This window comes from Anabrus simplex, chromosome 10 (assembly GCF_040414725.1).
Source record: "Anabrus simplex isolate iqAnaSimp1 chromosome 10, ASM4041472v1, whole genome shotgun sequence".
In the NCBI taxonomy this organism is placed as follows: domain Eukaryota; kingdom Metazoa; phylum Arthropoda; class Insecta; order Orthoptera; family Tettigoniidae; genus Anabrus; species Anabrus simplex.
In genome coordinates this window covers 11,130,012-11,157,662 of record NC_090274.1, presented here as the reverse complement: position 1 = coordinate 11,157,662, position 27,651 = coordinate 11,130,012, and the positions used below count along the sequence as shown (strand labels likewise).

General features: G+C 39.5%; 1 protein-coding gene across 3 annotated transcripts in view; it reads left to right on the top strand.

The window, feature by feature from the left end:
- LOC136882360 (protein scarlet) overlaps nt 1-27,651 on the top strand; it is a 125,942-nt gene that overhangs the window by 66,596 nt on the left and 31,695 nt on the right. For 2 of the 3 annotated variants that reach the window (XM_067154971.2, XM_067154968.2), the window contains one exon: nt 26,239-26,878. The exons of the other annotated variant lie outside the window; for it this stretch is intronic. In XM_067154971.2, coding sequence (XP_067011072.2) covers nt 26,239-26,420 — 182 coding nt within the window. In that variant the 3' untranslated portion in view covers nt 26,421-26,878. Of the gene's footprint in view, nt 1-26,238; nt 26,879-27,651 lie in introns of those variants that run through there. 3 annotated transcript variants of the gene reach the window in all.

The window sequence follows — 27,651 nt, the reverse complement described above, 5'->3', positions numbered from 1 at the left end:
GAGTTGATATATGAACTATCGATCCGGAATTTAGAGGTACCTAGTACCATAGGAGAGTGTGCTGCCTTACTGACAGCAAAAGTTCATGTTCCCATTGACCTGTCTATTATTGATCGAACTAAGTGTGGGGAATTTTTTAGTGTGATATGTGACTCTTTGCAAGAAATTAACGTTATTAGGGAAGAATTTTCCGAATTACCTCCTTCAAGAGCTCAAGTGAACAGGTTAAAGGCCAGAGCTCATCATTATCTTGGGCGCATCCAGGACATTCTTGCTGTTAAGCCTGAGGACGAAATTATGACAGAATGTATCAAGTTAATAACTATTGTTTCGGGCATTTCAGCCGAACTTGACCTTTTGTTGATCAACAAAGATGTTAGTAATATGGGAATTTCTGAGAAAGTTAACTCCATCACGCCTTCGTCTGAACCTTCTCCAAATACTATTGTATCCTCTCCTCATAACCCATGTAACTGTGGTATCTCAACTTCTGTTCTGGAAAACTTGCTAACTCGAGTTAATTCTGCGTCATCTCCTAATTGTTTGAGGGAGATTTTTAAAGGAGTGAATAATTTTTCTGTTAACTCTATTGAGGAAAGCATCAGGTTTTTAAGATTTCTTGTGGAGCTGACAGAGTCAGCTAATGTTTACTCTGTGGACGACTTGGGTATCTTTCGTGCTCTATTCCCTCACTGTGAAGGGATTTTGAAAAGAGAGATTTCCGAGGCTATATCTCGGAGCCTATCCATCAATGCTTTCCATGAGCTGGTACTAGGGAAGTTCATTCCATCTCTTGCTCTCCAAAGCTTAATTCCCAAACACTGTTTCAGAACTCAGTTTTTACATGAAAACTTGTTGTCTTATGTGTTGGACTTGAGATTTTACTGCAAGGTATTTATGATCTCTGTTCAGGAAAGTGAGATGGTGGCTAGGATTTTAAAAGGCATTTCACCCTCGTATCGTTCCTACCTCTCTTTAACCCAATGTCCCACCAATTTCCGAGAACTGGAAGAGGCATGCTCATTCGCTGAGGACGTCAAACATGGTGACTCTACCAGACCTGTCAACCTCCCTCCTCCTGTTAGACCTGAGAAACCTACTGTCTCTTCAGTTGCTAAGGATGGAAATGTTCGGAAATGTTTTAACTGTGGTTCTAGGGGTCATTTGAGGAACACTTGTCCAGTTGTTAAACGTCATTCTGGTGGTTGCTATTCCTGTGGATCCAAACAACATGTGAAGAAAAACTGCCCTTTGTCAGTTCAGAGTAATAATCAATGACTAGAAGACAACGAATGTAACAGGCCTAGCGTTGAAAATCCTTGGACGTCTGAAAAATTTATTTGCCCGCATCAGTGTAACAAGATTTCTGTTCATGTTCCCTCCCAAGGTACTTGTACTCCCGTAGAAATCAATAATGAACCGGTAAACGCTTTACTTGATACCGGAAGTGTGGTGTGCCTAATTAGTTCGACATGGTACTATAAAATGAAATCTCCATGTAAATTGCCGGAATTGGAATCTACGAAAGTCAAATGCGTCACTGCTAACTCTCAGTTTTTGAAAATTTTAGGTTCAGTCAAGGTTAAGTTGAGGATTGGCAGATTCACCTGGAAGGTCAGATGTTTAGTAACGCCTAATTTGACTTGTAACGTAATTCTTGGTTCGAATTTTCTGTCTAGCGTAGGTCTAGTGTTAGACTTACAGAGTAGGAATTTCTTTTTAAAATTTTCTCCAGACGTTAAGTTTGCTTTGGTTGATGCTCCGTTGAAGATACCCATTTCTTCGTGTGTAGGTTACCCATCTCCTGTCGAGGATAGTGATCTGAATTGCCTTGATCTGGGACATCTAGGGGAAATTGAAGCTGAACAAGTGCGAAACCTCTGTAAAGAATTTCCGGAAGTCTTAACAAGTAAATTAGGGTTGACTGATGTCCTAGAATATGACATTGAGTTGTTAGATCATCAACCGGTCAGATCTCCTCCGTATCGTCTGTCTCCACCACGTATGCTAGAATTGAAGAAGATTGTGGAACAGATGGAAAAGGATGGTGTCATCAGACCTTCTACCTCTCCATATGCCTCTCCGATGTTCTTAGTGCCCAAGTCTTCTGGCGGTTTCCGTGCTGTAATAGACTATCGAGTTCTAAATAGTAAGATAGTACTCCAATCGATTCCTTTGCCTGATCTCCACACTTGTTTCGGATGGTTTTCTGGGGCGAAGTTTTTCACCGTTCTGGACTTGAACCAAGCGTACTACCAGGTCCCCCTTTCTAAGAGATCCATTCCCCTAACTGCCTTTATTACCGACTGGAACCTGTATGAGTTCCTGAGACTGCCGTTCGGTCTGAGCTGTGGAGCAGCTGTGTTGTCGAGGCTGTTAAATTCCATTCTGTCGGACATAAAGTTCAAGTTTGTGTATAATTATTTGGACGATGTCGTAATTTTTTCAAACACCTTCAAAGAACATCTAGAACATATTAGGGAAGTTTTGGTACGCCTGAAGAAGGCCGGACTTACTGTCAAGCTATCTAAGGTTGCCTTCGCAAAGCCTAGCATGTCCTTCCTGGGGCATGTAGTTTCCTCAGATGGTGTCTCCATAGATCAGTCTAGAACTCAAGGTATCAGGGATTTCAAACCTCCTAGGGACGTTAAAGGTGTTGCCCGCTTCATTGGTATGGTCAATTTTTTTCGGAAATTCATTCCAAATTTTGCAGAAATTGCTGCTCCCTTGAATTGTCTTAGACGCAAAGGTGTGAAGTTCACCTGGGGTACCGCCCAACAAGTAGCCTTCGATTCCCTGAAAGCTGCCTTGACCAGTGCTCCGGTGTTGGCAATTCCTGACTTTAACAAGGGATTTGTTGTGCAAACCGATGCTTCCAATAAGGCTATTGCCGGGGTACTCTTGCAGGAGTATGATGGTGAGCGTAGACCTATTGCCTATGTATCTAGAACTCTTAATAGTTTGGAAAGTAAGTACTCTGTCTATGAACTAGAATGTCTTGCAGTCTTGTTCGCTCTTGAAAAGTTTAGACCATTCATTGAGCATGTGAACTTCGAGTTGGAAACAGACAATCAGGCTCTTTCTTGGGTGCTAAATAGGCCCAAAAGAACCGGAAGGATAACCAGGTGGGCGCTCCGTATTTCTTCTTTCAAGTTCAACGTTCGTCATATTAGGGGTTCTGAGAATGTCATTGCAGATTGCTTAAGTAGAATGTTCGAAGGGAATGACGAGTCTGAACTGAATCCTAATGTGGGAGAACTTGAAGTCAATGCTGTTGGTGTCGGCGCAATCCTTTCAGATTTTCCTCTACTGTATCATGAGTTCGAAGATCATCAGAAGTCGGATCCTGAATTGAAGAAGATCATAGACGCAATTAATGATGGTACGGAAGTAAAACCCTATTCTTTGTCTAAAGGTGTCCTTTGTTGTAAGGGTCGAAAGGACCGTAACCTAAAAATCGTTGTTCCAAAGGTTCTTGTACCCATCATTTTTAAGTACTATCACTCTTCACCCATTGGTGGTCATCTAGGTACTTACAAAACCAGGCAAAAGATCCGGCAGTTTTTCATTTGGAAGAAAATGGATCATGACATTAGAACGATGATCAAATCTTGCCAATCTTGTGGCATTAGTAAGCCTAACTTGAACAACAGAATTGGATTGCTGTCATCTTCCCAAGCCTCTCGCCCCATGGAACGGTTGTTTATAGACTACGTAGGACCTTTCCCCCGCTCTTCCCTAGGAAACACCCATATCTTTGTATGTATTGATGCTTTCTCTAGATTTTGCTGGATTTTCCCTACCCGATCCACCAACTCCCGTACTTCTATTAACTGCCTAAATTCCATCTTCTCATCCTTCGGTCCTCCCAAGTTTCTGGTTTCGGACAATGCTAGTTCCTTCACGAGTAATTCTTTCAGGAAATATCTATTTGAATTGTCCATCTCCCACGTTACTACCACCCCCTATTATCCGAACCCTTCATATGCTGAAAGGTTAAATAGAAATTTAAGATCTGCTCTGATTGCATATCATCACGACAACCAATGCAAATGGGATTCTTGTTTGCATTGGCTGGCCCACGCCTTCAACTGTGCTACTCATGAATCTCACCGGAAGACACCTATGGATCTTATGTTCTGTTATACTCCATATTCTCCTATGTCTAATCTGTTGTCTATTGAAGATCTGTTGCCTGAATTCTCTAAACCTAAAGATGTCCAAAAAATTTGGGATGAGGCGAAGAAAAATTTGGCTGTGTCCTACGAAAAGGTTAAAAATAGGTATGATAAGGACAGAAAGTCATCAGAATTGAAAGTTGGTGATCAGGTCTATGTAAAGTGTTACCCCATCAGCAAGGCTGTCCATAAGTTTTCTGCTAAACTTGCCCCCAGGTATCAAGGGCCCTGTACCTTGTTGCAGTTTCTAACTCCGGTATCCGTCTTAGTCAGTGATCCAATTGCTAAACGTATTAGGCGTGTTCACCTTTCTCAAATTAAACCTGGTTAACTGGTAATTTTTCTTGTTGAAACCTTTTGTTAAGTGTAACGTGGGTGGAGAATTAACACCCTCTGTTGAAGTTGTTGTGCATACTACTGATTGGTGAGTGAATTTATTATTTGCCTTGTGTTAAGTATTTTCGGATGGTTCATTTGGTAACTTATTGATGATTTTCTGATTGGGAACTTGTGACTTGTGAATTTTTGGTAATCTTCTCTATTTTAGTGTTCTTGTGTTATTTCCCAAATTATCATCATTATTTATTTGAAAACTGATGCTTGTGTGGTGTACTTCTGAATTACCATTTTAGTAATTTATGGTGTTTACCTTGCTAATTGTACTTCTCAGATAGTTTCTATCCATTAAGTGGGTAATTTAACCTAAGGAATCATGTCCTGGTTGTTTCCGCATTGAATGTTGAACACCCGATTAATTTATCACGATGTGATTTGATCATTGCTATCCTGAAGAGTAGTTGTGGTGATATGAATCGTGTGTGTGTTTACTGCGTGAAAAATTTCCATCTGTCATCTTCTCATTGTGTGGGTGTGAGTGTGTGGGATTGGTAGTGATTCGAGTGACGTCGTATGTTGTTTATTTTGGAGTGGTTATTGGCTTTGGTGTTGTATGGTTGGTTAGTGGTGGAGATAATAGTTCGTTTGCCTAGTGCATGGACTCTGTGTCTTAATCGAGCTTCATTTCCTACATACTGATCCTTGTACTTATCTATTGCTCAATGACCTTGTGTTCTCTCCTTGGTTAGCCTTGTGAACCACTTCTGGGTTTGTTCTAAGCGTGAAATATTCCCTGATCTTTTGTCTGGTAAATGTATTTACATTGCTTACTTGGATGGAAACTATATTGGAATTCTAATATCTACTTCTGGTGTAATGGAATTGGGTTGTGCGCTACTTGAGTATGGTTGTTGAATTTCCTTAACTTTCAACCTTAGTGGTATCTAGGGTTGGTTTTCATTCTTGAGTTGCAGATCACTGCTGGTGTTATGTAATTTACCTATCTACTGGTTGTTAGTGTTATTTTGGTTTGCTAATGGGATCTTTTCCGAAGCATGTATCTTCTTGGACCTAATCGGTATGCCTAAGGGCATTGATTTACGATGTTTTGGTGGAGTAATTCTAATTTAATGTTTATTGAGATGGAATTATGGCTGAAGATCATGGTGTGGAAGGTGTTTATCTTTTAAACTCTAATGAGTTAACCCATGTGTCTTATCTGTGGTTGTTCCTATGGGTATCGGGTCAAGTATTTAGTAGCCATGGCACTTTGGTATGGGAGTGTGTTTCTTTCAATTGTACCTCTGTGTCTCAGTAGATTTTGGGAGGAATTAAGAGGTGTATCTGCAACTCATAGTGAATTAACTTGTCTTGCTATTTATTTCTTCTTGGTATCGTGTACTTGGTTGCTTCATCTCACGTTTCTCTGCGTTACCTGCTAATCCGACGTAATTTTGAGTTTGTTTTTTTTACTACATGGTTCTATTTATGTTATGTGCCACTCTATGGCGTTTTCTTTTCCCCAGTGGTTCTGTAAGGGACATCCAGTAGTGTGCGTTGTGTAAGGTATCGCTCCTTATCTTCCTTCTTGGTTATCTAATCTGAGGTCTCACCTTTGCCTTTTGATTTGATTGGATGTACCATTGTAGGATGAATTAGTTGGTGATGCCATATAATAGGTTGGTTATTAGATTCCGGATTGTATTCCCTCCTGAGTTTTTTTGCTCCGTTTCTGTCCTGTTGATTCCATGTTCTTTATTATGCTCAGAGGAGTGTTTGCTGTTGATCTGTAAACTATTCTTGCTTGGTATTTCTTGGGTGATCTGTTGTCGAGGACCGACTATGCGCAGCCCTACCATCTTGATTTGAAAAAGATCTCCAACCGATCGGCTCAAAGCTACTCTTGCTTGAAAATGGTTTATCTGATAGTCATGGAATTGGCATTGATCTGAATTCTGTGCTTTCTGTGTTTTTCTTCTATTGGTTGAGTTGTATCCTTTTCTCCTTTCCCTTCCTGTTTGTGATGCCTTGAACCCGTGAGATGTTGATCCAAGTTTTGAAATGATTCTGTAGTGTTGGTTATACAACGTAGATTTTGAAATATTGACCATTTAACTCACTGATTGGTAGTGCTTGTGCTATTATGCTCAAAGTATTTTAACTTTCTTTGTTTTCTATTTAATTGAATTTGTTTGAGACCTGTCCTTGGTCTATGTATTATTTTCTGGGGTAATTTTTTTCTTGGTTTCCTATGTAACTCCTTTCTTTGGGGTTTATTTTGAATCTCTTTGTTTCTTCGGTTGGTAACTTGCGTGGAGTGGTTGGATGCCTCATGATGTAGCGATGGCCATGATGCTTCTTGTTTCCCTTTGATTAGATGATTTTTATGCACTAATTTCTTGGGTTACTTGTTTACTATTTCTTCCTGGGTGTATGTAAATGTTTTTTTTAAATGTGAATCGTGCCTTTCTCTATAGTAAAAGCCCCAAATTTTCATTTAGAAAAATAAATTTCTTAGTATTGTTCAAAGATTTTTGAAACCTGGTTCTCGCCGTCGGGAATTTAGTATGAAAACTCGTGCAAATATCAGAAGTGACTATAACGGTTGGTGTATTACTTCTTCAAAATAGACTGTTTCTGTGTTAACAGATCATTATCGTATGGAGTGATGTGAAGTTGTTCTACAAATCTAATTATGGACTTCGACGCACGTTGATCTGCTTCAACTGCCTATTGAGTTATCACCTTATCATGTAAGCTCAACGATCTGGTTCTAACCGGTAACCTTGCTTCTCCTAGAAACGTCAAGTAAGAAATTTTATTGCATGTATATTTGAAGTGCTCCTTTATCTCCGATCATCTTCGTTTCGTCCTACCCCATGTTAGTCTTTCGGGGGAGGAGGAACTGTCACGGAATTCGGACGTGTATTGTAGTGTGCCTGGAGACTTGCCAAGTTGCCTTTTCATCAAGGCTAAATTTGATAATTATTTCGACTCATGGAAATTGATCTTGGAGTGTCTTATGTCTTGAGATAATAGTTACGCTGTCCGCCACTGTAGCGCCGGTTTTCGGTAGGCATGCTGTGGAGTCTGTGCTGCCACCTAGGAGCAACCACGGAACTAGACTCACTTTTACTCCTTGCACGCACGATAATAGGCGACTGGTTTTGTTTTGAAAAGTGAAGACACGACGGAGCTGCTTCTGTGTTTACTGTTGGTTTTTGACCGGTTTTAAGTGAAGAAAGAAGAAAGGATGTGGGTTGTAATTGACCCTGGGTGATCACATTGCCAAGGGGCGATGTCCTTGTCGCCGTTCTATTTCCTTTAATTAATTTTTTTTCTCTACGACCTTAGTACAATCTGTAAGTAAGCATCCACTTTGTTACCAGGAAATCTAACGATGTGAGAAGGGAACCAGATATACCCAAGTTAAATTTCGTTTGGCTTAATGAAGTACTTCAAAGGATAATATTTTACTGTCTAAATCATGTTTGTGGATAAGAAAAGTATTCAGCCGTTACCAATGAAAGACTGTGATCTAGATCCTTTTAATTGTAAATTAATTATCAATTATTTGGGGCTTTGTGTAACTGGTTGTAATGTTGTTCAACGTGTTAAATACTTATAATCTGAAAATCCCCATCAGGGAAGTCATTATGAGTTGGAAATTGTTTCTTTCACCATTCGACTGTGTGTTTGTTTTCCTTTCTGGGTGGGTAGCCATTTTGTGGTCCTTCGTCACGTGACCCCGTTGCCATGACAGCAGTGTTTACATGAGTGTGGGCGTTGCCCCTGTTTTTTTGTCTTTTGCCGTCTCTGCTCTTTGTTACGTGCAGACAGCTGACGGGTGTTTTTCGGAGAGATTGTTGAATTCGGCTCTTGGGATGAGACGTGATTCTGTAATGCGTCTATTATTTCTCCGTATGCTTGGCTGTCGTGATTTACTAAAATTTTAATGCGGATAATTTTGGTCCTTGACGACTTGTTTTAACTGTGGATCACTTAAATATTTTATCTGTTTACTCCTTCCTTATGTTTTTGGTGGAATTTATTTATTGTGGATTTCACATGTTACTGCTCGGGTTCTGCAGTTGAAGTGGTTATTAAGGAACATTTTTCACTCTGAAAAATTTTGTTGTGTGAAAACCTGGTTTGGAAAAAGTGATCAATTAAGTACCCCTTTCTTGGGTTCATTTCTTTGGGTTGTTTCCTATTCCCAGTTTACCCTCTCTGAAGATTTCTTGAAAGTACTGGTTTGTGAGCTCAGATTATTTTCATTTTAATTGGTTTCCATGTTTTTAATTTTAAAGAACCAGAAGGTCGTATAATTAATTTAATTCCTTTCAATTTTACTCCATGGAATTTGAAATTAATCTTTAATTACGATTTATTAATTTAATTTCCCTTTATTTTCCTCTCTTAATTTGAGGTTAAGCTTTAATTACCATCTTTTAATTTTATCCCTTTTATTTGCCTGACTGAAATTGAAATTTAATTACTATTATTTAACCTTCTCTCAATAAAGTTGTTGTAATCCGAAAATGAATTATGATTTTAGTCAGTAAGCATTATTTCTCTTTCTATCCACTTGACCTCTGTTTAGCCTAGCTGTTTCCACGCTTGCTACGATCTTCCTTTGGGAAAATTAGTCCTGATTTATTTAATTTGTTTCCCTGGATCGTGCAACTACTGTTGTGAAATACCTAGCTTGTAAGTTCGCGACAGTATTTTGGTATCAGTTCGCGTGGTTCTTTTGTTTTGTTTGAATTTTAATTTTCTCTGTGATTCTATTTCCCTTTTAGTAAACTGTTGGTGGTTTTTTTTTACCTATCTTGAGAATTATTGAATACTGACTAAAATAATAACAAGGTACATTTTGAAAGTGCTTAATTGTAAAGAGGAAGGCAAGATTCGACTTGTGTTAATGCAAATATATTTCTGTTCCATGTGCATTTTGTCATCTTGGGGGAGCCCATCACTGCTGTGTGAGGTATCTGAGGGTTATGTATTCCTGATTCTTTGGCTTGGGAGCTTGGTATGCTAGCTTACTGCTGGAAATTTGCTTTGATCTAATCATAAGGCTGACAACCGGTGAGTTATTTTATTTGATTTTCTCTTAGTAATTTCTCAGTCTTGTAACTGAGAGTTTTATTTGCATGAAGAAAGGTGAAAACATCTCACACTGTTATTTGTCTTGGCGTGCATCTGTGTCTTCCTGTCTTGTGTTTGATGATTCAAATGGGTTTGGCATACCCTAAATTAACCGGGAAGTAAAGGTTACTGGATCTCTTATTGTTTTCTCGGTGCCTGAAGGCTCTTATGCGTCACTCATAACCTTTCTTTGGGGGTGTTGATCTGCCTGTTCTTTAGTGGAAATAAGCTTAACGAAGGAAGTGTGTATTGGGCGTAATCTTTGTTTCGGTGTTCCTTACCCAAAAAACTGTGTCTCGTACTGTGATTTTTCCCTATCAGCTTCGAAAGGCTGAGTTGATATATGAACTATCGATCCGGAATTTAGAGGTACCTAGTACCATAGGAGAGTGTGCTGCCTTACTGACAGCAAATGTTCATGTTCCCATTGACCTGTCTATTATTGATCGAACTAAGTGTGGGGAATTTTTTAGTGTGATATGTGACTCTTTGCAAGAAATTAACGTTATTAGGGAAGAATTTTCCGAATTACCTCCTTCAAGAGCTCAAGTGAACAGGTTAAAGGCCAAAGCTCATCATTATCTTGGGCGCATCCAGGACATTCTTGCTGTTAAGCCTGAGGACGAAATTATGACAGAATGTATCAAGTTAATAACTATTGTTTCGGGCATTTCAGCCGAACTTGACCTTTTGTTGATCAACAAAGATGTTAGTAATATGGGAATTTCTGAGAAAGTTAACTCCATCACGCCTTCGTCTGAACCTTCTCCAAATACTATTGTATCCTCTCCTCATAACCCATGTAACTGTGGTATCTCAACTTCTGTTCTGGAAAACTTGCTAACTCGAGTTAATTCTGCGTCATCTCCTAATTGTTTGAGGGAGATTTTTAAAGGAGTGAATAATTTTTCTGTTAACTCTATTGAGGAAAGCATCAGGTTTTTAAGATTTCTTGTGGAGCTGACAGAGTCAGCTAATGTTTACTCTGTGGACGACTTGGGTATCTTTCGTGCTCTATTCCCTCACTGTGAAGGGATTTTGAAAAGAGAGATTTCCGAGGCTATATCTCGGAGCCTATCCATCAATGCTTTCCATGAGCTGGTACTAGGGAAGTTCATTCCATCTCTTGCTCTCCAAAGCTTAATTCCCAAACACTGTTTCAGAACTCAGTTTTTACATGAAAACTTGTTGTCTTATGTGTTGGACTTGAGATTTTACTGCAAGGTATTTATGATCTCTGTTCAGGAAAGTGAGATGGTGGCTAGGATTTTAAAAGGCATTTCACCCTCGTATCGTTCCTACCTCTCTTTAACCCAATGTCCCACCAATTTCCGAGAACTGGAAGAGGCATGCTCATTCGCTGAGGACGTCAAACATGGTGACTCTACCAGACCTGTCAACCTCCCTCCTCCTGTTAGACCTGAGAAACCTACTGTCTCTTCAGTTGCTAAGGATGGAAATGTTCGGAAATGTTTTAACTGTGGTTCTAGGGGTCATTTGAGGAACACTTGTCCAGTTGTTAAACGTCATTCTGGTGGTTGCTATTCCTGTGGATCCAAACAACATGTGAAGAAAAACTGCCCTTTGTCAGTTCAGAGTAATAATCAATGACTAGAAGACAACGAATGTAACAGGCCTAGCGTTGAAAATCCTTGGACGTCTGAAAAATTTATTTGCCCGCATCAGTGTAACAAGATTTCTGTTCATGTTCCCTCCCAAGGTACTTGTACTCCCGTAGAAATCAATAATGAACCGGTAAACGCTTTACTTGATACCGGAAGTGTGGTGTGCCTAATTAGTTCGACATGGTACTATAAAATGAAATCTCCATGTAAATTGCCGGAATTGGAATCTACGAAAGTCAAATGCGTCACTGCTAACTCTCAGTTTTTGAAAATTTTAGGTTCAGTCAAGGTTAAGTTGAGGATTGGCAGATTCACCTGGAAGGTCAGATGTTTAGTAACGCCTAATTTGACTTGTAACGTAATTCTTGGTTCGAATTTTCTGTCTAGCGTAGGTCTAGTGTTAGACTTACAGAGTAGGAATTTCTTTTTAAAATTTTCTCCAGACGTTAAGTTTGCTTTGGTTGATGCTCCGTTGAAGATACCCATTTCTTCGTGTGTAGGTTACCCATCTCCTGTCGAGGATAGTGATCTGAATTGCCTTGATCTGGGACATCTAGGGGAAATTGAAGCTGAACAAGTGCGAAACCTCTGTAAAGAATTTCCGGAAGTCTTAACAAGTAAATTAGGGTTGACTGATGTCCTAGAATATGACATTGAGTTGTTAGATCATCAACCGGTCAGATCTCCTCCGTATCGTCTGTCTCCACCACGTATGCTAGAATTGAAGAAGATTGTGGAACAGATGGAAAAGGATGGTGTCATCAGACCTTCTACCTCTCCATATGCCTCTCCGATGTTCTTAGTGCCCAAGTCTTCTGGCGGTTTCCGTGCTGTAATAGACTATCGAGTTCTAAATAGTAAGATAGTACTCCAATCGATTCCTTTGCCTGATCTCCACACTTGTTTCGGATGGTTTTCTGGGGCGAAGTTTTTCACCGTTCTGGACTTGAACCAAGCGTACTACCAGGTCCCCCTTTCTAAGAGATCCATTCCCCTAACTGCCTTTATTACCGACTGGAACCTGTATGAGTTCCTGAGACTGCCGTTCGGTCTGAGCTGTGGAGCAGCTGTGTTGTCGAGGCTGTTAAATTCCATTCTGTCGGACATAAAGTTCAAGTTTGTGTATAATTATTTGGACGATGTCGTAATTTTTTCAAACACCTTCAAAGAACATCTAGAACATATTAGGGAAGTTTTGGTACGCCTGAAGAAGGCCGGACTTACTGTCAAGCTATCTAAGGTTGCCTTCGCAAAGCCTAGCATGTCCTTCCTGGGGCATGTAGTTTCCTCAGATGGTGTCTCCATAGATCAGTCTAGAACTCAAGGTATCAGGGATTTCAAACCTCCTAGGGACGTTAAAGGTGTTGCCCGCTTCATTGGTATGGTCAATTTTTTTCGGAAATTCATTCCAAATTTTGCAGAAATTGCTGCTCCCTTGAATTGTCTTAGACGCAAAGGTGTGAAGTTCACCTGGGGTACCGCCCAACAAGTAGCCTTCGATTCCCTGAAAGCTGCCTTGACCAGTGCTCCGGTGTTGGCAATTCCTGACTTTAACAAGGGATTTGTTGTGCAAACCGATGCTTCCAATAAGGCTATTGCCGGGGTACTCTTGCAGGAGTATGATGGTGAGCGTAGACCTATTGCCTATGTATCTAGAACTCTTAATAGTTTGGAAAGTAAGTACTCTGTCTATGAACTAGAATGTCTTGCAGTCTTGTTCGCTCTTGAAAAGTTTAGACCATTCATTGAGCATGTGAACTTCGAGTTGGAAACAGACAATCAGGCTCTTTCTTGGGTGCTAAATAGGCCCAAAAGAACCGGAAGGATAACCAGGTGGGCGCTCCGTATTTCTTCTTTCAAGTTCAACGTTCGTCATATTAGGGGTTCTGAGAATGTCATTGCAGATTGCTTAAGTAGAATGTTCGAAGGGAATGACGAGTCTGAACTGAATCCTAATGTGGGAGAACTTGAAGTCAATGCTGTTGGTGTCGGCGCAATCCTTTCAGATTTTCCTCTACTGTATCATGAGTTCGAAGATCATCAGAAGTCGGATCCTGAATTGAAGAAGATCATAGACGCAATTAATGATGGTACGGAAGTAAAACCCTATTCTTTGTCTAAAGGTGTCCTTTGTTGTAAGGGTCGAAAGGACCGTAACCTAAAAATCGTTGTTCCAAAGGTTCTTGTACCCATCATTTTTAAGTACTATCACTCTTCACCCATTGGTGGTCATCTAGGTACTTACAAAACCAGGCAAAAGATCCGGCAGTTTTTCATTTGGAAGAAAATGGATCATGACATTAGAACGATGATCAAATCTTGCCAATCTTGTGGCATTAGTAAGCCTAACTTGAACAACAGAATTGGATTGCTGTCATCTTCCCAAGCCTCTCGCCCCATGGAACGGTTGTTTATAGACTACGTAGGACCTTTCCCCCGCTCTTCCCTAGGAAACACCCATATCTTTGTATGTATTGATGCTTTCTCTAGATTTTGCTGGATTTTCCCTACCCGATCCACCAACTCCCGTACTTCTATTAACTGCCTAAATTCCATCTTCTCATCCTTCGGTCCTCCCAAGTTTCTGGTTTCGGACAATGCTAGTTCCTTCACGAGTAATTCTTTCAGGAAATATCTATTTGAATTGTCCATCTCCCACGTTACTACCACCCCCTATTATCCGAACCCTTCATATGCTGAAAGGTTAAATAGAAATTTAAGATCTGCTCTGATTGCATATCATCACGACAACCAATGCAAATGGGATTCTTGTTTGCATTGGCTGGCCCACGCCTTCAACTGTGCTACTCATGAATCTCACCGGAAGACACCTATGGATCTTATGTTCTGTTATACTCCATATTCTCCTATGTCTAATCTGTTGTCTATTGAAGATCTGTTGCCTGAATTCTCTAAACCTAAAGATGTCCAAAAAATTTGGGATGAGGCGAAGAAAAATTTGGCTGTGTCCTACGAAAAGGTTAAAAATAGGTATGATAAGGACAGAAAGTCATCAGAATTGAAAGTTGGTGATCAGGTCTATGTAAAGTGTTACCCCATCAGCAAGGCTGTCCATAAGTTTTCTGCTAAACTTGCCCCCAGGTATCAAGGGCCCTGTACCTTGTTGCAGTTTCTAACTCCGGTATCCGTCTTAGTCAGTGATCCAATTGCTAAACGTATTAGGCGTGTTCACCTTTCTCAAATTAAACCTGGTTAACTGGTAATTTTTCTTGTTGAAACCTTTTGTTAAGTGTAACGTGGGTGGAGAATTAACACCCTCTGTTGAAGTTGTTGTGCATACTACTGATTGGTGAGTGAATTTATTATTTGCCTTGTGTTAAGTATTTTCGGATGGTTCATTTGGTAACTTATTGATGATTTTCTGATTGGGAACTTGTGACTTGTGAATTTTTGGTAATCTTCTCTATTTTAGTGTTCTTGTGTTATTTCCCAAATTATCATCATTATTTATTTGAAAACTGATGCTTGTGTGGTGTACTTCTGAATTACCATTTTAGTAATTTATGGTGTTTACCTTGCTAATTGTACTTCTCAGATAGTTTCTATCCATTAAGTGGGTAATTTAACCTAAGGAATCATGTCCTGGTTGTTTCCGCATTGAATGTTGAACACCCGATTAATTTATCACGATGTGATTTGATCATTGCTATCCTGAAGAGTAGTTGTGGTGATATGAATCGTGTGTGTGTTTACTGCGTGAAAAATTTCCATCTGTCATCTTCTCATTGTGTGGGTGTGAGTGTGTGGGATTGGTAGTGATTCGAGTGACGTCGTATGTTGTTTATTTTGGAGTGGTTATTGGCTTTGGTGTTGTATGGTTGGTTAGTGGTGGAGATAATAGTTCGTTTGCCTAGTGCATGGACTCTGTGTCTTAATCGAGCTTCATTTCCTACATACTGATCCTTGTACTTATCTATTGCTCAATGACCTTGTGTTCTCTCCTTGGTTAGCCTTGTGAACCACTTCTGGGTTTGTTCTAAGCGTGAAATATTCCCTGATCTTTTGTCTGGTAAATGTATTTACATTGCTTACTTGGATGGAAACTATATTGGAATTCTAATATCTACTTCTGGTGTAATGGAATTGGGTTGTGCGCTACTTGAGTATGGTTGTTGAATTTCCTTAACTTTCAACCTTAGTGGTATCTAGGGTTGGTTTTCATTCTTGAGTTGCAGATCACTGCTGGTGTTATGTAATTTACCTATCTACTGGTTGTTAGTGTTATTTTGGTTTGCTAATGGGATCTTTTCCGAAGCATGTATCTTCTTGGACCTAATCGGTATGCCTAAGGGCATTGATTTACGATGTTTTGGTGGAGTAATTCTAATTTAATGTTTATTGAGATGGAATTATGGCTGAAGATCATGGTGTGGAAGGTGTTTATCTTTTAAACTCTAATGAGTTAACCCATGTGTCTTATCTGTGGTTGTTCCTATGGGTATCGGGTCAAGTATTTAGTAGCCATGGCACTTTGGTATGGGAGTGTGTTTCTTTCAATTGTACCTCTGTGTCTCAGTAGATTTTGGGAGGAATTAAGAGGTGTATCTGCAACTCATAGTGAATTAACTTGTCTTGCTATTTATTTCTTCTTGGTATCGTGTACTTGGTTGCTTCATCTCACGTTTCTCTGCGTTACCTGCTAATCCGACGTAATTTTGAGTTTGTTTTTTTTACTACATGGTTCTATTTATGTTATGTGCCACTCTATGGCGTTTTCTTTTCCCCAGTGGTTCTGTAAGGGACATCCAGTAGTGTGCGTTGTGTAAGGTATCGCTCCTTATCTTCCTTCTTGGTTATCTAATCTGAGGTCTCACCTTTGCCTTTTGATTTGATTGGATGTACCATTGTAGGATGAATTAGTTGGTGATGCCATATAATAGGTTGGTTATTAGATTCCGGATTGTATTCCCTCCTGAGTTTTTTTGCTCCGTTTCTGTCCTGTTGATTCCATGTTCTTTATTATGCTCAGAGGAGTGTTTGCTGTTGATCTGTAAACTATTCTTGCTTGGTATTTCTTGGGTGATCTGTTGTCGAGGACCGACTATGCGCAGCCCTACCATCTTGATTTGAAAAAGATCTCCAACCGATCGGCTCAAAGCTACTCTTGCTTGAAAATGGTTTATCTGATAGTCATGGAATTGGCATTGATCTGAATTCTGTGCTTTCTGTGTTTTTCTTCTATTGGTTGAGTTGTATCCTTTTCTCCTTTCCCTTCCTGTTTGTGATGCCTTGAACCCGTGAGATGTTGATCCAAGTTTTGAAATGATTCTGTAGTGTTGGTTATACAACGTAGATTTTGAAATATTGACCATTTAACTCACTGATTGGTAGTGCTTGTGCTATTATGCTCAAAGTATTTTAACTTTCTTTGTTTTCTATTTAATTGAATTTGTTTGAGACCTGTCCTTGGTCTATGTATTATTTTCTGGGGTAATTTTTTTCTTGGTTTCCTATGTAACTCCTTTCTTTGGGGTTTATTTTGAATCTCTTTGTTTCTTCGGTTGGTAACTTGCGTGGAGTGGTTGGATGCCTCATGATGTAGCGATGGCCATGATGCTTCTTGTTTCCCTTTGATTAGATGATTTTTATGCACTAATTTCTTGGGTTACTTGTTTACTATTTCTTCCTGGGTGTATGTAAATGTTTTTTTTAAATGTGAATCGTGCCTTTCTCTATAGTAAAAGCCCCAAATTTTCATTTAGAAAAATAAATTTCTTAGTATTGTTCAAAGATTTTTGAAACCTGGTTCTCGCCGTCGGGAATTTAGTATGAAAACTCGTGCAAATATCAGAAGTGACTATAACGGTTGGTGTATTACTTCTTCAAAATAGACTGTTTCTGTGTTAACAGATCATTATCGTATGGAGTGATGTGAAGTTGTTCTACAAATCTAATTATGGACTTCGACGCACGTTGATCTGCTTCAACTGCCTATTGAGTTATCACCTTATCATGTAAGCTCAACGATCTGGTTCTAACCGGTAACCTTGCTTCTCCTAGAAACGTCAAGTAAGAAATTTTATTGCATGTATATTTGAAGTGCTCCTTTATCTCCGATCATCTTCGTTTCGTCCTACCCCATGTTAGTCTTTCGGGGGAGGAGGAACTGTCACGGAATTCGGACGTGTATTGTAGTGTGCCTGGAGACTTGCCAAGTTGCCTTTTCATCAAGGCTAAATTTGATAATTATTTCGACTCATGGAAATTGATCTTGGAGTGTCTTATGTCTTGAGATAATAGTTACGCTGTCCGCCACTGTAGCGCCGGTTTTCGGTAGGCATGCTGTGGAGTCTGTGCTGCCACCTAGGAGCAACCACGGAACTAGACTCACTTTTACTCCTTGCACGCACGATAATAGGCGACTGGTTTTGTTTTGAAAAGTGAAGACACGACGGAGCTGCTTCTGTGTTTACTGTTGGTTTTTGACCGGTTTTAAGTGAAGAAAGAAGAAAGGATGTGGGTTGTAATTGACCCTGGGTGATCACATTGCCAAGGGGCGATGTCCTTGTCGCCGTTCTATTTCCTTTAATTAATTTTTTTTCTCTACGACCTTAGTACAATCTGTAAGTAAGCATCCACTTTGTTACCAGGAAATCTAACGATGTGAGAAGGGAACCAGATATACCCAAGTTAAATTTCGTTTGGCTTAATGAAGTACTTCAAAGGATAATATTTTACTGTCTAAATCATGTTTGTGGATAAGAAAAGTATTCAGCCGTTACCAATGAAAGACTGTGATCTAGATCCTTTTAATTGTAAATTAATTATCAATTATTTGGGGCTTTGTGTAACTGGTTGTAATGTTGTTCAACGTGTTAAATACTTATAATCTGAAAATCCCCATCAGGGAAGTCATTATGAGTTGGAAATTGTTTCTTTCACCATTCGACTGTGTGTTTGTTTTCCTTTCTGGGTGGGTAGCCATTTTGTGGTCCTTCGTCACGTGACCCCGTTGCCATGACAGCAGTGTTTACATGAGTGTGGGCGTTGCCCCTGTTTTTTTGTCTTTTGCCGTCTCTGCTCTTTGTTACGTGCAGACAGCTGACGGGCGTTTTTCGGAGAGATTGTTGAATTCGGCTCTTGGGATGAGACGTGATTCTGTAATGCGTCTATTATTTCTCCGTATGCTTGGCTGTCGTGATTTACTAAAATTTTAATGCGGATAATTTTGGTCCTTGACGACTTGTTTTAACTGTGGATCACTTAAATATTTTATCTGTTTACTCCTTCCTTATGTTTTTGGTGGAATTTATTTATTGTGGATTTCACATGTTACTGCTCGGGTTCTGCAGTTGAAGTGGTTATTAAGGAACATTTTTCACTCTGAAAAATTTTGTTGTGTGAAAACCTGGTTTGGAAAAAGTGATCAATTAAGTACCCCTTTCTTGGGTTCATTTCTTTGGGTTGTTTCCTATTCCCAGTTTACCCTCTCTGAAGATTTCTTGAAAGTACTGGTTTGTGAGCTCAGATTATTTTCATTTTAATTGGTTTCCATGTTTTTAATTTTAAAGAACCAGAAGGTCGTATAATTAATTTAATTCCTTTCAATTTTACTCCATGGAATTTGAAATTAATCTTTAATTACGATTTATTAATTTAATTTCCCTTTATTTTCCTCTCTTAATTTGAGGTTAAGCTTTAATTACCATCTTTTAATTTTATCCCTTTTATTTGCCTGACTGAAATTGAAATTTAATTACTATTATTTAACCTTCTCTCAATAAAGTTGTTGTAATCCGAAAATGAATTATGATTTTAGTCAGTAAGCATTATTTCTCTTTCTATCCACTTGACCTCTGTTTAGCCTAGCTGTTTCCACGCTTGCTACGATCTTCCTTTGGGAAAATTAGTCCTGATTTATTTAATTTGTTTCCCTGGATCGTGCAACTACTGTTGTGAAATACCTAGCTTGTAAGTTCGCGACATGGTGCAAATGTTGTCAGCTGATTGTCATCATTTCTTGTACTTGTAGCATCAATGTCATTTCCACGTCAGTTAGAAAAAAAATACTTTTTTTAATGGCAAACCCAGCAGTTTTTTTTTTTTTAGTCCCGTTCATAGTTATGAGGGAAGAAGTGTGCAGAAGAAATTCTAGCAAAGGTTAAGGTTGATTTTATCAGCTCTTTGACACCATAACATCCATTTAGCCCATAAGTAATAATTTTTTGGAAAGCCATGATAAATTATATTCTCAGTTTTATAGGCCATATTTTTACACTCTGCAGCAGCACGGTTATTCCTGCTTTTACTAATTTTTCCTTGTACTAAATAAGAGCACGTATTGTAAACTTCACTCACACATTGTACTAATTCACTCAATAAACAATCAAACAGCTGACCGAAGACAGCTTACTATTGTTAGTGCTTGGAACACGCTGTAGAAGTGTCCTCACAGTGACGTCACAAGCTTCCAGAGCAGTTAGCATGGGAAAGCGACTCTGGCACCCCCTGCATAGTACTAGCACTTTGCCTCTGAAGAACCTGGGAACACTTTTTCTTCATACTCGTCACAATTTTCAGATGTTTTTCTCATTTAATGTGCTGCTGTTCAACAAACTTCCTTTCCACATTCACTTTAACACTGCACACGCCCTTCTGTTGTAAACATGCCTTTTCCAAATTAATTCACCACCTGAATTTATTTATTTAGCGTATGGCTAACACATCACATTACATATAAATACGATAGTAATACATAATATTTATAGTTTCAAGTTATTTACATAGTCAACACACAAAGGTGAGAGCAGAAAAAAGTCTCTATGGTTTCCCTGGTAGGCAGTGAGAGGACACTGCTCCACAGCGTGCCGAACTGTTTGTTTCACAGCACCACAACTGCACGCTGCCAAATTAAGTATTCCCCATTTATGGAGGGAGTCGGCACATCTGCCATGGCCAGTGCGAATCCTGTTGATGGTTGTCCAGGTCTTCCGTGGAAGATCAAAAACCTGGTTTATTTTTCAGCCATGGTAGTTTGTGATATTCTGATGGAACACTGGATATCCATACTTGCTTCCAAGCCTGAAGGAGATTAAAGTTAGCGTCTGCTAGGTTTCTAGCTGTTCTAACAGGTGGATGTCTAGATTTTAGCCTGTTGATAAGAGCGTCATTCATGTCACCATGGATTGGCAACTGACTGGTGTTCGTTGTTTTCTTATAATCCCCCAGGAGAGCATTTTCCCGATGGAGGTGAGGTGGTGGAATATGCGATAGAACAGGTAGCCAGAAAGTGGGAGTAGATCTAATTGTCCCTGATATCATACGCATAGTGTGATTCAACTGAGTGTCAATTAATTTGATGTTACTGCTGTTCAGCCATATTGATGAGCAGTATTGTGCAGCAGAGTACACAAGACCAAGAACTGAAGACTGTAGGTTAGATGCTAATGATCCACAGGTGATTTCGCACAGCTTCTGTAAGATATTGTTCCTTGATTGTAACTTAGCAGCCATTTTCTGAAGATGTTTCTTGAAGGACAGAGTTCTGTCATGAGTAATCCCTAGATATTGTGGATGTCTGTCGTGGACAAGACAAGTGTTCTCAAACTCAACCTTCATTTCACGATTGGCCATTTTGTTGTTAAAGTGAAAACATATAACTTCGGTTTTATTTTGATTTGGTTGTAATCTCCATTTGTGAAAGTACTGTCCCAAGGTGGTAAGATCAGCTGTTAGTATTTCTTCAGTGTTTTCCATGAATTTATCTTGTACTGCCAGAGCCCAATCATCAGCATGTCCAAATTTCCTAGAGCTAGTTTCAGGTATATCAGCTATGTACAGGTTGAAAAACAGAAGAGCTAATACAGAACCTTGGGGAAGACAATAGTTTAGAATTTTCTCACTGCTAGTGCCATTTCCCAGTATTAGACGGAACTTCCTCTTGGTGAGCATGCTATCAATAAGTCATGGAATCTTCTTACATGGCAAAACATGTAGTAATTTGAAGATAAGTCCTTGTTTCCACACAGTATCATAAGCTGCAGTCAAATCAATAAATGCCACAGAGGTTTTCAGTTGTTTTTGAAAGCCAGCCTCAATAAATGTCGTTAGTGACAAAACCTGATCTGTACAGCTACGGTTTCATCAAGGGTTATAAACTTCATGTTACCGGTCCGTATTGAACTGAGATGATATCTATATCATCTGATGGCCAAGCAGGCATCAATTTTTGATAAGGAGACAAAGTCTCTCATAGTACATTGGCACGCCGGTGGCTACAATTAGCCTACGCAGTGGCCTCCACGGTATGCACTAGCCAGCGTCTTGGTAGGTGTGCTAGGTACCAACTGATGAGCCCAGCCTAGCACACGGGGGCAAAACGCTGGCAAACAGGAATGAGTTAGCTGGAAAATTTATAATGTCCAATAATGGACCATTTATATTGGTATTGAACTGAGATTACATATAAATTATAAACATAAAGATTTTCCACCTATTCAATACATAGTTTTATTTACACTGCGTGGGTTGCTTGGAACTAGTTTCAACCCTACTTGGGGTCATCATCAGCCATATTACAACAATACACAATATTTGACGAATTCCTAAAACATGTTTCTAATGAGGAGAAAAACAGTATGAAACAAATATACAATTAATACTATGATGTGTGGTTGAATTAGGCAAAGTGCCATGGTGCTAGAAATGTTGCATATGAAAGTGAAATATTATGAGTGACTATAGGTGAGCCATATATAATACAAGTACACAAATACATTAAAAAATCTGGGTACAGAAATACAAATGAGATGCTCTAAGTTGTGTATTGTATATTTGTATGATCCCGATCTTCTGGAGCTTTTGAGTTGGCCACAATCAGTGTTACAACTTGTTGTATGTCCGGCGCTCCCTTCTCGCTCAGCCAGCCAGCTGCACGCGCGCCTGTGTATCATTCTGCTAGCTTCGACGCGCAGCCCTCAGTGCGCGTGCCTGACCATCGAGTGTACTATAAATAGGAGCTCCCTGCCGGCTCACTTGCCCACTTGCCCCGGTGTCCAGCTCCAGAATACACCCTACGTCGAGCACGGAGGCTACTCCTCTTGAAAATGTGCTTCGACCAGGTGGACTGAATTTCTGGCAGTACGAGGTTTCACCTCTGGTCACCGCTCCCTTACCTGTTTCCGCTGCCTATGTTCCGTAATTCTTTTACAAGCCATTTTCATTCCCTAATTTATGCAAGCTCCCTTAGTTTCGCTAGGTGGAATTTCTTCAATCAATTGAACTTCCTTTTTAGGAATTCAGGCACTTCAACAAACAAGGACTCTCATGAACATTTATGTTAGTGTGCCAGATAGTTCTCGACTATCAACGTGTCAATTCACAAAGACTATCTTTTCGAGATAGAAGTGTATATAAAGACTGCAAACCTGTACATATTGTATAAAGATAGACTTTTCTCAAGATTCAATATTCCTTTTTGCTTCAAAATAAATTTCAGTTATTTGTGTAAATATTATAAAGTGAAGCAAATAAAGTTGTGTTCTGTAAACTTCAACCTTGGTTACAACACAACTGTAGCAGGAGTTATTGGAGAACTATTTATCTACCCGACAGCTCCCTCCTAGCTTTCTTAGAAAGGACCTTGCTTTTCCACCTGAGCGTTTGAAGTCAAGGCTTTCAACCGTTTCTGTCCATTTCTGTCTGTGGACAGCATTCACTCTGTGGAGTAATTGATCTGCTATGCACGGGTCACCAGTTGTAAGGAACTCTTGGTAGAGAACATCACTGTTTTCATTCCAACCAGGCATATATTCCTTTTGGTAGCCTCTAGGTATGAACTTCTTTGCTGTGCTTTTTATAGTACCAATAAATCTCTTGCATACTCCGTACGGCTCTACTTCTAAATTGACGTTTCACCAGATTTTGGCTCTGTCTGGTGGTTATGCGCTGAAGCATAGACATCAAACCAATCCCAAGCTGCCATTCATATCGATTTATATCGGCAGAGCCTAGTTGCCAACTCTAATATTTACATTCACCACGTGGTTAACCTATCTCGCTCAGTGTGTATGGTATTCGATACGGTTCGCGATCTTTTGCATTTTCCTCCAATATTTAGTGTGTTTTTCATAATGTTGGAGGGTTCCAGTGACTCTGAGATCAGTAGAGTGTTCCCTTTGTAGGCCATAACCTCCTTTCTGTGCCAGCCATTAGCTGTTAGTGATGTGTTATTTCCTCATTCTCTTTTATTGTTAATAATATATTCTCTTTTAGTGCCAGATATTGTTAGAAAGTGTAGTTCTTGTGAATTTGTTTTCAATCCATATTCATTCGTTTTTCTGAGTACTGTATTACAATTTAAAAGGGCTGTTTACCGCGGTCATATTGCATCAGCTGTTCTCACGGCAGTAGAGCGCTGGCAACAGAGGAAAGGCGATGCTCATTTGTTTTGCGAAACTTCAGTTTAGAAGTAAGGCCATGCGGAGTATAGTTGTCTTTTACAGGTGGAATCCATCCTAGGCACTTATCAAGGCATTCAGCATAGCCAATCCAATTTGCTGTCTGAAAGTTCCAGCGTGAACGAAGAATTGAGGATACTATTGGAACTTTAATTCCAATTTCCACTACGACTGCTCGATGTTAGCTATGGGAAAAAACAGGGAGAACTCTTCATATGGTTGGTAGAGGTATAGTGTTGTAGTCAGTAGCCATGTAGCATAATAATAATAATAATAATAATAATAATAATAATAATAATAATAATAATAATAATAATAATAATAATAATAATAATAATAATAATAATAATCGTATGGCCTCAGCTACCGTGTGCAGACATTTCAATTTGACGCCATCTGCCTGTCTGCTCGTCAATTTCGATGTTCCGTTTTACTCTAGGCCCCCCACTAGATGGCAGACCGAGTACACCGAAACTCTCTTGGGCTTCTATGGCTGAGATTTAATGAATTTTGTCGGGTAAACACCAAATGTGTCACCAGATATCTTTTACACGCCGACATCGTACAACATGGAGTGTCGAATGGACTTCTTTCCGCCCTTCAAAAATCTGACTACCTCTGCCGGGTTTGAACCCGCTATCTTGGGATCCGGAGGCCGACACTCTACCGCTGATCCACAGAGGCAGCTACATGTAGCATAAATGAGGATTATACTCTCTCCTCCAAGCAGCTGATCTTTAGAGTCATAAAGAAGATAGAAATTGTGCTCTTCAGCCCATGAAATTAAAGCATCCCCATTGAAATCAGTCTCAGAATATCCCCATTGCTCATGATGGCTGTTAAAATCATCTAGATAGACAGCTGGGTGAGGATATGGTCGAATGGCATGTGGGTGGAAGCAGGAGGTTTATAGATATTGATGACTGTAACATCTCCTGTCTTGATTACATCTCTTGTGCTTGTGGCAATCAGGGAGACATTTTGTACATATGTTGCAGTTCCATATGCATCAACACTCACTGCAGATCTTCAGCCTTTATGTAAGAAGTGTAGGATAAGAAGAAAGCTGAGTAAAGAGAGCAAAGAAATAAATATTTTAATTTTTTATTTATTTGCTTTGCGTAGCACCGACACAGATAGGTCTTCAGGCAACGATGGGACAGGAAAGGGCTAGGAGTGGGAAGGAAGCGACTGTGGCATTAATTGAGGAACTGCCCCAGCATTTGTCTGATCTGAAAATGGGAAACCACAGAAAACCATCTTCAGGGCTGCTGAACCCACTATCTCCCGGATGCAAGCCGACAGGTGTGTGACCCAAACCATGCAGCCACCTGCTCGGTATTGTTTGAGTTTATATCAATCACTTCTGATCTGCACTTAGGGCAGTCGCCCAGGAGGCAGTCTCCCTTATCAGCCTTTTCTTAAATGATTGCAAAGAAATCTGAAATTTATTGAACATCTCCGTTGGTAAGTTATTCCAACCCCTAACTCCCCTTCCTATAAACAAATATGTGCTCTAGGATTCCAACTTTATCCTCATATTATGATCTTTCCTTCTTTTAAAGACACCACTCAAACTTATTCGTCTACTAATATCATTCCACGCCATCTCTCCACTGACAGCTCGGAACATACCCAGCCCAAATTTTACAACATTTTTGCAACGTTACCCTTTCATCGGCCACATTGGACCACTTGAGTCATTCCATGTTCACTTTCTCTCTGAAAGTTGTACCGTTTGATTTTTCTGATATCTGCCCAGTACCTTGTCATTCGTTCTGATCATAATTTTCTTAATTTTTCTAAAATCGCTACAGCCCTTCTGTGTGTCGTTTCTGCTGAAAATTTGTGAGTCTTAAGAAGGGTCTTAATTTTATTTTTGTTGTCTGCATCTGCTATCACGGTCCAGTTGCTTTGAGATCTTGCTGAATTTTATGGATGCACTGTCCTGTCTTCTTTCCAAGATATCTCACCGCTAGTTGTCGTAAAAGCCGATTTCCTGGCAGTCGCAACATGTGAAAGAAATAGGAGATTCTTTTCTTCTTCACTGTGCTGGTGAGTGGGTCAATCTCTCGATAGACAGTTTCATTAGGAAGGATCCTCCAGACTCCTTCGACCTGGTATCTTTTATTCATTCAATTTCTGATGATTCCTCTTTCAGTTTTGAGGAGCTAATCAGTTCTTTTGTTTTTAATTTGGAACTCACAAGCTTAAGTGGCTTCTGGGAGAATTACAGTTTTATTGTGCTGAATCCTAGTATCTATCAACAGACATTTCTTATTATACATTGACGACGTTAGAAATTGGGCTTTTTTCTCTTTATTAGTTCTATTGATCCATATTTCTTTCTTGTTTGAGTTGTGTGTGATGATTTTTTCAAGATGTTTAAATTGTAGAACTGATCATTTATATTAGTAAGATGGCCAACTTGTGAAGGTTATATATTATATATCAATCTGTTTAAGTGTGATCTTGCTGAACTGATATTTCCATGTTTAAAACGTGTATACTCTTATGTTTTATCAACAGAATGCTACGATGACACCAGCCTTCCCTGTTATGCTGACGGTCAACAAGTGTTACAGGAGTACGGATATCATCCCGAGAACCTGTTGTTCAATATTCTAATTTTAGTGTGTCTGTGTGTCGTCCTCAACCTGGTCGGCTTTCTTGGAATATTTAGGCGAACTAAGACACAGGGATCCTATTGATCTGCCTCGGTCATGTTTAATTCACTGGAAAGGCAAATCTAACAGGAAGTTTATTCATCAAAGACACCAAGCTAGGAAGAAGGGTCAAACCTTTCCATCTTCTGTGCTTGTCCAGTGCAGCCAATTCCCAATGAGGAATGGCTAAGGCGAGAAAACCTGAGAGTTGCGACTGGATGGAAAGGAAAGTGATACCATTCAATATAAATCAGAGATGCCAACTATTCTGATTCAGTCGTAATACTTACGAATCACCCATCATAATTAAGTCTTTACGAATCACACACTACAAATTACGATTCTCTGTTGATTTCAAAATCTAAGTGTCAGAAGTGTTCAAAAGGATGCACAAGGAATGCCATTACAGCTTGAATTCTCAGAATATTATTTTCAGATTTCTCAGTAAATATTTATACCCCTTTCCTGTCCCTTGTTTGAGAATATTTCGAGTTTTCACACGCCGAATGCAGTGTGTGCTTTCAGTACCGGAAATATAGGCACCTGTGAAGTGGTATATCTTGCGGAATTGTTGTCTTCGTTCGTCACATGATCAGACTTCCATGCAAGTATGAGAGTTCTTTTGTCTTTGTCTTGGCGGCAAAGTGGTGACAAACTCCGTTTAATTGTGAATACTGTGTGCGTGACTGTTGAAGAAGTATTTATTGCGATTTTTTTTGCCAAATTTACATATATTGCTCTTCTAGGATATATGCTAATCGTGTGTTATGAAATACAAAAGGTTTGAAATAATGAAGCGATTTCTATTGCCGGAAAATAGGTGTGATTACATTACCATGACTAGTGACATTAGTAATAAATGAAAAATTGTTCAAACAATTTAGGGAGGAATACTCGAAAGCATGGCCCTGTTTACTGCGTTCCTCAAAATCTCATTCACACGTGTTTTTTAGTGTGTGTAGCCGCGATTATTCAGATGCGCATGATAAGGAAGAACAAGACAATTCCGTTCTAATATGAATTCCGAACTGTTAAAAGCACGTCACCAGTGCACGTTTACAAAACAGGAACAAGAAGCTGGTAACGGAGTAACTACAGCACTCAACAAAAGAAATGATCCTTCATCCTCCACTCGGATATCTACTGCAGATGACCTGTTACTTTAGCAGGTTAGAATCGTACACTCTTTTTATGCCAGCCATTGAATATGTTACATCTGGTTGAATTGTATGTTAATTGATTTTCAATGATATGTAAGTTAGTAAGATCTCGGGGA